This window comes from Corvus hawaiiensis, chromosome 4 (genome assembly GCF_020740725.1).
Source record: "Corvus hawaiiensis isolate bCorHaw1 chromosome 4, bCorHaw1.pri.cur, whole genome shotgun sequence".
Taxonomy (NCBI): Eukaryota; Metazoa; Chordata; class Aves; order Passeriformes; family Corvidae; genus Corvus; species Corvus hawaiiensis.
This window is the reverse complement of record NC_063216.1, coordinates 53,176,602-53,187,845: the sequence shown is the minus strand read 5'-3', so window position 1 is coordinate 53,187,845 and position 11,244 is coordinate 53,176,602. Positions and strand designations below refer to the sequence as shown.

The 11,244-nt window shown below is 37.7% G+C and overlaps 1 protein-coding gene across 1 annotated transcript; it reads right to left on the bottom strand.

Moving 5' to 3' along the window:
• Positions 1-1,251: 1,251 nt before the first annotated feature.
• On the bottom strand, positions 1,252-9,818 carry LSMEM1 (leucine rich single-pass membrane protein 1). Its single transcript, XM_048302727.1, has 5 exons — positions 9,455-9,818; positions 8,690-8,871; positions 6,851-6,982; positions 3,645-3,782; positions 1,252-1,867 (listed from the first exon to the last, which is right to left on the bottom strand). Exons 2-5 carry the CDS (start codon positions 8,694-8,696, stop codon positions 1,680-1,682), a joined length of 465 nt encoding a protein of 154 aa, XP_048158684.1. The 5' UTR covers positions 8,697-8,871; positions 9,455-9,818; the 3' UTR covers positions 1,252-1,679.
• Positions 9,819-11,244: the final 1,426 nt, after the last annotated feature.

Below are 11,244 nucleotides of genomic sequence, written 5' to 3'. Positions count from 1 at the left end.
GTGACAGCTCAGAGAAGAACAGAGAAGCAACACTGCAAGTGTCATGATTTTAGTCTTAAGATACCTTTCTTTTATCATTTAGCAGCATTTACAGAAAAATGTTTGGGTTAGACTTTTAGGGTTCCTTTCCTTACAAGTTTTCTACACCTACTTTTGTCATTCTCTGATGGCTGTATTAGAGTCATCTTTGTAAAAACTACTTGTGATGTCCAGAGGAGATAACTAAAATTTCATCTGGGAAGTAACAGCAGGAGTAATAAACTCTTGAAACCAATCTTCACCATTTACTTGACAGTAATACATCAGCAAAATAAAAATCAGGAAATAGAAAGAAAGTGATGTAAAACATAGGCGTAAAGCAAAGCACTCCTTATAGCAGGAATAGAACTGGCAGGCAAATCCAAGCAGAGTGATACCAAGAAATTCTCCTGGACTCAGCTCTTCACTTTGTTGTAGACAATGTTGTAGTCATCACAGAAAGGACTATCATGCATTCTGGAAAAGCAGGCGGCAATGCAAGCTGTTGACTTTGGTGACTTTTTTTTTGTTTGTAAAACTGTCCAGAAGAGATAAGAAAGAATTGGATGAAAATGAGAACTTGAAGTAAAAGAGAAGGTGTTGGACATATTCCATAGTTTCAGCTGCCATTCCACCATTATGATGGGAGTAACAAATTTATTGATTGATTATGGAGATGCCTTCTTAATGCATATTTCAGTAGAAGGTTCTGAATACTAAAAATGACAAAGCTACGCAGCAGTCCCTTATGTGATCACACTTTCAGGTGTCTGTCTCCACAACTGTGTAAATTCAGAGAGAGTGGCTCCTTTTAGCCTTTGAGGTATTGCTCCACATTAAAACCGTGAAGGTTGCAACCATGTTTCATCTGGCCCTTCTCTATGGTGGCCAGCAGCAACTACAGGGGAGAGTACAAGAACATGTAGCATTTTCCCCACATCACTTCATAAAAACACTCGGGCTTCACCTGCAAATTGTGAGTACAGCATATTGGCAGTGCTGTGAGACAGACTGGCTGCGATGCTGCTCTGACGTTACCAGACTGAGTCCTCTAAACCCATTTTCCATATAAGGCAATAGGACACGCACTCTGTCAACACAAATTTGGGCTGACTATAGCATCTTATAAAAGGGTTTGTTGTTATTCAAGTCCGGGTTTTTTTCACAAAAAGAGTAGTACATCAGTATATTTAGATGCACAGAAAGGAAAACCATAAAACTCTAGGGCAGAAATGGATTTATTTATAAGTTATGAAATCTGAAGTTATCCTTAATTACAAATAATACTAGAAACAAACAGAAAGCTTGTACAAAGGTAACAGGAGAATGATTAAGTGAACAACGTCATGCTGGAATCATATGAATAGAACTTGTGATTTTCGGTGATCATTCACTTACATTTAAAGTAAAACTAGGCCCTTACTCCTGCAATTTACAATGCACAGAGAATCTGGAAGTCTTGCCCCAAATTGACAGTCCATTGTTTATTGTGAATCATATGGGCTTTGTATTACAAAACTATGTCCACATAAAACAGGATAAAATATTATTTGCTAATATTTTTCATTCAGCTGACTTTTCCAGCAGTGTTTCAGCAACCTGTGTGCCATATGTGAAAATATCTGAGTCATGAATATGCTGAATTTCTTTCCAAAGAAGATCTATTCTCCAGGGACTTTGAGCTCAGCGTGGGTAAAGAGGTAATCATGAAGATCAGAAGGCTTTTCCTTAATTCCTGATTGATTTAGATGCTTTAATATAATACTGTTAATTTTCTTCAGCTCTTCTATGTTCTTCTTTTCAGAGAGTAGTCTGCTTGATATTTGGTCCACCTCATTTCTAGTTTGAACTTGAAAAGGAAAATGTACCTCATTAAATTGGCAACTTGACTTAAGTCAAGAGCATCACTACTCTCACTTGCATTCCTGTGAGACTTTGTAAGGAATTATGATGACTAAATATATTAAAAAGGAGAACAACTGCAGAACCTAATGATAAGAAGTTATACATCTGGTGAGTTTACCTGCTCATTACATTCTCTTTTGTTTATTTTCTGGATTTTTTTTTTTTTAGTTTAGTGCAGAGCAATAAAATCAGATATGGCTCAGATAATTTTTGCAGTTTTCAGGAGTGTATCCATTCCATTAACGTCCACAGGGAAATGTCTTATTTACGGGCTTCAAGAGCCAATTTGTGGTCAGTATGTGCACGTATTGTATTTTACATTAAAGGAAAATTCTTGCAAATACTGGCATTTTGAGGCCAGCCTCCTCCGGCATGCCAATATGCCCTTTTGGAACTATTTTTATTTTGGCCTTCTGAAGTTAAAAAATTTACCCATAGGTTTTGAAGGTTAAGTGTAATAGTGGCAATGCTAAATGAATCTATGGATGTGGTTTTCAAACATCTCAGATTATATAACACACTCATACATATGTCTGTATCTATGTATATCTAATAGAACATTGTAACATAAACGGAAACACCACTGAAATCACTTTCAAAAACCACAGGCTTCCACCAACGTGAGCCCAAGCAAACTGCTTTAATTCTTGTAAGAAAGTTTTTCACATTAGTTTAGCATTTTTCCACTAGAGCAAGACAATATTCTTTTTTTTATACCAAGTCTCTACTTTTAGCAGCTCCTTGTTAAATAAATCTGAAATTCAAGTATGTGGTATTTTGATTAGGATTTTACAATCATGTCACTTCAACTCTACTTTATGTTCTTTACTTGTCTGATATTTCTTTCTCTGAGTGCCTGTAAGGTAATTTAGTCAGGGGTTAGATTTCCTGGTCAAAAAAAAAAAGAAAATCAGGATTTTTGCTATGTTCCAGCAAATTCCCTGCTATAGGATACAGGAAATCTTGATTTCACATGGGTTCCAATTCTTTCAAAATAGACTTGTACACTGAAATAATGCACCTCATATTCTGTTCAATATTATTAGCTCAGAAAACCCCAAGATGACAAGGGTCATCTTGATTAACCAGCCATGTCTTTAGCTAAACCCACCTGATCAGTCCTAAAAAACTGGAACAGTAATTATGTCTACAGACTCAATACTACATGCAAATCTTCATAAATGTTTTCTAATTTTTTTCTTATGCTTAAGAGTTTCTTAGTTCCAAGCCAATTTCCAGTCAGTACTTTGATGACAACCCTCAAGTCTTCCTTCAGGTAGCCTGATTTGAGTGTTAGCCTGGGTATAATTCCAGTTTCAGTGGAATGACCCCAATACTGAGGTTGATCTGGAAAGGAATGGAAGGCAAATTGCCAAAGTATCTCACTGCCATACAATTACCTTTAAATTTTAATTTCATTTCCACTCAGCATTTTTAGCGACACAGTATAATGCTGCTGAGATAAATTCTTCACAGCTGTTGAAACTCACAAATCCTTAGCACGAAGAATAAAATTTTGCCTTTTAGCCCTGAGAGAGTGCTGTTTGCCTGTACTTCTGCCCCCAGGACTGGGACGCAGTGCCCAGAACCAGCCAAAGCCAGAATTGCCTTTGACCATGCAAATACAGCAGTAGCATGTTGTAAGGTAGTGTGACACATTTCAGAAAAGTTCTTTTTCCAATTGGCCCCACATTTTTAAGAACCACTCTTTGGTTACTTACGTATTAAGAATATTACAAATGAAACAAGTGCCAAACTGACGATCAAAGTAAGAATAAAGATGACAAAGAACAAACACTGGTTTCTTGTGTTGCTCCCTGCCATCCTTTCTCCAGTACCACCAGTGTTCTCCTCCTCATCTGTTAAGAGATGACAAATCATTTGGTGACACAGTTTTTTAAGGCCAGCTGGGATAAGCATGACAAAATACTTCTGGCTTCATGAAATGATGCAGAGTACATCATATATTTGGCCAACAGATTTTACTTCCTGTGATATTGCATGGAAAGGGAAGAAATCAACTCTATGAACTCAGCTTGAATTAGGAAATATAAAAAATGATACATCTGTTATAGCTGTTAGAACATATTCAACAAAAATATTTCTTTTGCTGAAATACAGTGTTTTGTTGAAGTTGACCCGGTTTAGGGTTCAGAGTTGTACAGCTGTTTTACATGTACAAAGGTTGCAATGAAGTTTTCATCAGGCAGCTGTGTAAGGGCTTGAATGCACTTAACCTTTTCAAAAGGGAAGAGAGAAAAATTCCTATTGAAAACCAAGGTACAGATTCATCATACGCATTCATCCTCTAGATATGCTTCTGTTTCTGTTTAATGAAAAGTATCCCTGGAATGATTAATTTCCCAACGTAAACACCTCAGTTAAGCTCCTGATGTTGGATAGAATGAATGTAGGTCTTGACTGTTTTATCTTAAAACAAATGTTTTCAATATTCTTCTTCATCTTTAGGATTTTTGGTTTCATTCCAGTGAAAAAATGAGGTACCTCCCAATTGTCAAGAATGGAACACATTCCTATATGGACTACATATGTTGTCCTTTAAGCACAGGAAGAATGAGAGGGAAAAGGAAAAGCACTTGTAATGCTGACCTTGAATCAGCTCAACAAGCCAGTTCACTGCTTTATAAAGAGTGTGTTGCATACATAGGGAAACTCAGTAGTTTCTCTCATAGGAATAGTTGCAATCAATGTGAGGTGGTAATAAGCCCTAAAGAGAACAAGTCAGCTGAACACCATGAGGCAATTCATGTGAATGTAAAATGCTTGAGCCAGATTTGTTTAATCTTAAATTTGTACACTAGTGTAATAACTTGCAAAGATTTATTTTCTGTTTTGGAGGGAGGAGGAAGCTAATGTAATTTCATTTTGGTGTCAGTCTCATACATACTAAAATTACATGCAAATTACTGTAATTTATCCTTCTGTAATTGCTGTCTTGCCATTCTGAAAGGGAGAGTAGCATGTACATCTGTGGAAAATGTATTTCTAGATCATGTTCTTGTTTTAGCTGGTGCAAATCTCTGAGATCTTTGCAACTGGGCCTGTAGTGAGTGATAAAGCTGAGGAAAGGCTGCATGTGCCATTATAGCACTTTAATAATGACCCTACCTAGAGCTAGGCAATTCACTGAGATGGCAGATCTCTGGGAATATCCTATTTTTCTTTATTTTATGTTTAAAACACTCCTGTCCATGAGTAAGCTGAAATATTTTCATATTTGTCCTTTGAGGTTCTATTGTCATTCCCTTAGCATTCGTAACAAATGCACCATACACTAAGTGTCTGCACCAATATTGTTTTCTAATCAGAATATTAGGGGTGGGCAGGGCCTGCTACTGCTGCCTGCCAAGCATCCTAAGCCATCAATAGTGGTCTCAAAAGTGGTCTGAGCTCGCTCTGCCTAATGAATTCTTCTTACTATTTCATCAGGCTGAATGTGCTAGACTGGAGTGTTGTGAGGAATTGGTGAGCACACACTCTTGTCAAACTGCAAACAGTGGGAACATTTTATCACCTAAAATAAAGAAATTACTGCATGGCTCCTATTGAAGAAACCAAAAGGTATATACATTTTAAATAGCTTTTGGCGTGTCTCTGATTTTCTGGCAAGAGAACCAGAGTTTTATGCTGCTGAGTGAGGTAGCTGACAGTATGAGATATCTACAGACTCTCCAAGCTTAAAAACTACATTAAAACAATAATCCTAGAAGGAACCAAAAAACTTTACAAATTTTTGAATAAAATACTTATTAAGCTACCATTATTTACTACTGAAATGTAGGGAGGAATAATGAATGCATGCATGTGAGAACCACATATGTTTCCACAGAACCTTGTATATATATCTGAAAAGTAAATAGTACTGTCCAATAAAAATTGCAAAAGAAAGCAAAACAGTCACACTGAGAGGAGCTTCTTTGACATTAATATCTATATATGCCATTGCCTCATTTTCTGCGTGTAGAAGTGACAATATCAGAATGAGATCAGCATATGAGAATTTAGTACTTTATGTCTAACATATTTGCATTAAATGCAGAAACCAGCACCACTCTAGTTAGTTGGATTAGGAAAAGTTAGAGGACTTGGAAACAGAAGCAATGAGAACACATTTAAGACCCATAACTAGAAGCATGATTAAGTTATGGCCGCTTGAAACATGCTTCAACACAGCTGTTGATCTATAAATTTCTTCACTCAAATTTCCCATTACAGTAAGGGAAATAAAAGCAGATTCAAATATTGTTATGTGGAATGCTGATAAAGAGCTCCAGGTTTTAAGATATTTTCAGGTCACAAAGAACTGAAATACATTGTAGCTATCACTGGGTGAAAATATTCTTGTTGCTGTGAGAAATCAAAGGCAAAAGCCTTATCAAACCAGTAGAAGCGTGGGAGCCATATCTGAAACTATAAGTAAAGAAAGTCTGGAAAGTAAAATGCTTAAAGGTTTCATGGGATATTTCAGGTAATTGGTTTGAGTTCTTAGGAGGTGTGTCTTAAAGGAATGAACAGAAATTCTCAGGTACTTCTATTGCCACTTATGAATTTTAGTGCTTGGGAAGAGTTATGATGCTATTTATGCAGAAGGTGTATACTGGGTATTACTAGAGACATTATCCTGCAAGTGATCACCTGATAAATTCTGACTGAAATGGAAGATAATTTCAGGTTTGACAGTAAATCCCAACTAAATGCAAGGATTTTCAAGAACCTAAAGCAGAAATACTCAGCAGGGGCAGCTAAATCATTGTCTGATCTCTCTAAATTATGCCATTTTCAATCTTTTTCTTACATTTTTCAGTACAGAGCTTGTCATACATATTGGCCTATTAGGCTGTTGACATCAGTGACACGCAATATGGATTGTATATATAGAAATCCACATACAACCTATCATGCATACCTAGTGAACGTTGGGATTCATCTGGACAAACATTTAGCTTGTTTAGGTTGTTTAGGGAATCAACTACATAAAGTTTTCCTTCTTCATGAGTATCAGGCAGGTTAAATTCCAAGGAAGGCCTCTCCATTGTATCTAAAAGAAATAATAATTTAAAAGGTAAATTAACACATGGCTATGGGAAATAACTGGTAACAGTTGGTGTCCTGTTCTAAGGAAATACTGAGCAGCCTAAGCAATCCTTAAAATAAAGGGATTTGTATGACCAGCATACTTACTAGATCTTGAAGGCAGGGATAACTCAGTACATAGCACTTGTTTATTCTTGGAAATCTTTGATGATTGAAACATTTTGGTTTTACATTGTGTTTGTGCACATATGTGTATGTATGGGGAAAGAGAGAAAGAGAAAAATCAGTTTGACTGGCTCCAGCATTGATTTGAATGGTACCTATTTAGTATATTATCCTTTGATTTGGTGAGTACTTGGTAAGAGATGGTGTGAGATCCTGACCGCAGTGAAAGCCAAACCTTCACTAACACTTCCCGAAAGGATGTCACTCAAGTCCTCTTCTTTCAGCATCAAATAATTTAGAGATAAAACAGGGAAAGCAGGTATGAATGTGGGAGATAAGCAACAAGAGTATGTGTCTGTTTACATACCTTAGAATATCACTGTGATGTTATTATTTGTGAAAAATGGAACAAAAAATAGTCTTGTAATGTGGTTCTACTTCACACAATTTTGGACAAATTTTAAAAGCTTTCTCTTCGGACTAATACCCCTTGCTTTAAAAAAGGCACTGGATGAGGTCCAATCAGTAAAAACAGTTTCTCTGTAGAGTCTGGGTACATGAACTCAGTGAATGATTCTTCATATAAATACAGTTTTGAAAGAAGATTATATATAGAAAAGAAGCAATATCTGAGGAGGCTGCTTCTATGTATTGCACATAATTCCTTATCAGTCTTTTTCTTTTCTTTACACCACTCTGATTCCAAAAATGTCTTCTAGAAACAAACTACACTTCTAGCCATAAGGAGATGCAGACACTCTAAGTAGGCACGTTTGTCTACACTTGTCACTGACAAATCCCTCTGTAATTATTGAAGAAAAATACATTCCTCCAGGTAATATCCCTCTCATTCTAAGATATGCCTTTCTCACCTTAAAATCACGGCCTAAATGTACCTTTTTCTTGCTAGTGAATGTAAGGAGGGAGCTTACACAGTTAAATTTGGAGTAGAGTGTATGTTACCCATTTAGCATTTTATAAAGCTCCCAAGTTCAAGTTTACCTGCCAACATAAATCAGCACTTCATGGGATGCAAACCTCCCTTGATGACGTGTGTTAAGCACCTAAGGGTGATCTCTGAATCCTAGATGGGTTGAACTGTCCTCTTGACATGCTTCTGAGCCTTCTCTTTCTCTCCAAGGAATAAAGAATACAGTGTGACCAGTTTCCTAACATAACACTTAAATTAAAAACCTAAAATTTGAGGAATATAGCCCTGATTGTTTGCAGAAAACACTCACTCCTTTCCTCATCAAACCAAATACAGAAGACTGCTGTATGTAATTCCCCCAAATCTGAGAGCACACAGTAAAGCAGACATTCAATGAGCCTCAGTAAGTCTGAAGAGTAAGCACTGAAATCAATCCTGACAACAGGGCTTGTTCTCTTGCTAGTGGAGATTGACAGGACTATATGGATATTTTCATATTTCTTTTTAACAGCCCATAAGAAAAGATTACACCTTATTTTTTTTCTCTGTTCAGAACTGTTGCTTCAAAGTACAAAGAAAGTGTAGAGAAGCTGGCATAATAGGAGTTAGCCTTACCTAGCATATGATTTTTAGGTGTGCAGCAGTAACTTCAGGACAGATGGCTGTGCCCACTGTCCTTCCTCTAGAACATCACGTGGCACCAGGCAGCAGAGTCTGTGAGCCACGTCCTCACCAGAGCTGGCTCTGCTCCGCTGTCTCCCCACATGCACATCCGCAGCCAACGCAATCACGGAGCCCTGCATTTGAACGGTGTGCTAAAAGTTACCACTTTGTGCACAAAGGCTTTTGGTTATTTTTAGATTCTGAAGAGCAGTTGTTTGTCTTGGGTATTTTCATTAATGCCTCCCTGCAGCTTCAGGGAAGACTCTTCTTAACAACTTGAACTGTAATAAATGTGAGTACCTTTGATTCATTAGTATTATGAATTATATGTTTTTGCATTTACTACTAATCATTTAATTATTTGCACATATAAACAGTGAAGATTACCATTATTAATTCAAAAAAGTTTATATTATGTTTGTTTGATTCCATTGACATGCCAAAGGAGAAAGGATACAAACGTGTCACTGGACAAAAGTATTATTATTTTCCCAACAAACCAATCTAAACATTGGGAGCTTTGGCTTCACTTTATCTTGCACTTTAACCTTGCCTAAAGACTTTTTTCCCCTACCCTATGCAACTTTTAAATTTCTTCTTAAGTTGTTGTGGTAAAATAAAAACTTAGAACAAGAACACACTGAAAATTCTTCACAGAAAAAAAAAGGAATTAAAATCTTAAAGGTTAAAAAAACAGGAGAATGAAACATTACTTACAACATAATTACATTCAGATAATGTGCCAGTACGGAAGAAATCAGCCAGTGAAAATCATGTGAAGAAAATTTGGTTCGCAGTTCCTCTCTCTACTTTTACTCCCATAGGAACCTGTTGAGCCCTGCAGTACCCATAAAGATAGCTATGAAACAGACTGCCCCTTTCAGTCTATATTTAGAGTTCAACTTGGCTAAGTATACTCACTTCACAAAATCCATCTGCTAAAACAGAAATCAGCACATACACAGATCTTTCTTATTATATTGGAATCATGATAATATCCCATCATGGAGAACAAGGGCTGTTACTGATGATCAGTATTTCACTAACTTTTTGGTTAGTGCCAAACCTCTTAGGTTTAGTGCTTGTCTAAAATACATTTGCTATGCAGAAGGGTTGTATCTACAACACTGTAGCTATGAGTAACCAGTTTGCTATGCAGAAGAGTCATATCTACAGTGTTACAGTCATGACTATTTTAAAGTCATAGACTGGAAAAAACAGGGTCTTTTCCCCCTTCTCCCATACACTTTACAAATTCAAGTGGATCAGTATTATGGGGTGGACTAATTTGTCTGGCATCCTTAGTCGTTCAAAGATTAAATTCTGATGAACTGGTGGTGAGTAGTGTAATTGCTCCTTTGCTGACAGTTCTTGTGATCACTTTTTTCCTTGCTGACATTGCAGAAGGGAATGTTACAGAACATTGTATTGACAGGCAGCTGACACACACAGGGACTGCAGCTCAAAACAAATTCTTTCTGAAGCCATCCTATGTCTAAAATTCTGAATCCCTTTTAAACTGCCAATAAACGTATTTCTTTCAGGAAGCAATAGAGAATAGATCACCTGACTCATACTTCCCACCCTAAGCTGACAAGTTCTGCTGCCCAGAATCGCTCCCTTTCTGCAGGAGTCTCCTGGAAGTCCTCCCTCCAAATAAGGAATTGCAAGCCAGAAAAAAAAATCACTGTGACGCCCACGCCCCAAAAACTCCTGACACCAACATAATCCTAAAATGAGAACCCAGGCCTCTCCAGTTCTAAACTTGCAAAGGTTTGCAAACCCCTGGGATGTCTGCAGGACTGCAGAACATCCCACCTCTGCAACAGCCCTAGAAGATATGCAGGTCACTGTGGGTGGCAGCCACAGTGGAACAGAGAAAAAGGCAACCACCTGCTTGGCTCCCTGCCAGGAGGTGCTGCAGAAATGCTGGGCAGGAAGCTATCAAAAGTGCCTGGCAAGGGCCATCAAAGGTGACTATGCAGAAGCCACAGGAGAGGCCAACAGGCTTGAGGGAACAGTTTAGCTCAAAGGGAACTGTCTTGGGCTGGGCAAGTACAGGCACACAACTTCACCTCATGCAAGGATCAGAAGTTTATTCTCCACTGGTGTGGCACTGACAACACATGTTCATCATCATAGATTTCAGTTGAAGGCTTTGTGTAGTCCAAGAGATCAGTTTTATAAGCCAGACAAGTTTGAACAGAGGGGATTATTTGGGGGGGGGGGGGGGGGGGGCGAGGATAGGGAAAGAGGGTAATGGAGAAGGTACAATTGATTAGTATCCATGGACTTTCTGGAATAGGTTCTGCTCTAACCAGAGACTGGGAGAGGGAAAAAAAAAAAAAAAAAAAAAAAAAAAAACCACAACCAAACAAACCACTCCACCCCAACCCAAACTTTCCCTTATCAGAGCAGGCAAGAGTTTTCAGGGGGGTGGTCTTGCATTTCAATGCAATGTTTACTTCATCTGGTGATAGACATTTAAAGAATGTTTATTCTAACAA

Coding starts and splice junctions, on each gene's coding strand:
- LSMEM1 (XM_048302727.1), bottom strand. Junction 3,783..6,850: donor TGAATCCCAACGTTCACTAG/GTATGCATGATA, acceptor ATCTCTTAACAG/ATGAGGAGGAGAACACTGGT. Junction 1,868..3,644: donor ATTTGTAATATTCTTAATAC/GTAAGTAACCAA, acceptor TTCCTTTTCAAG/TTCAAACTAGAAATGAGGTG.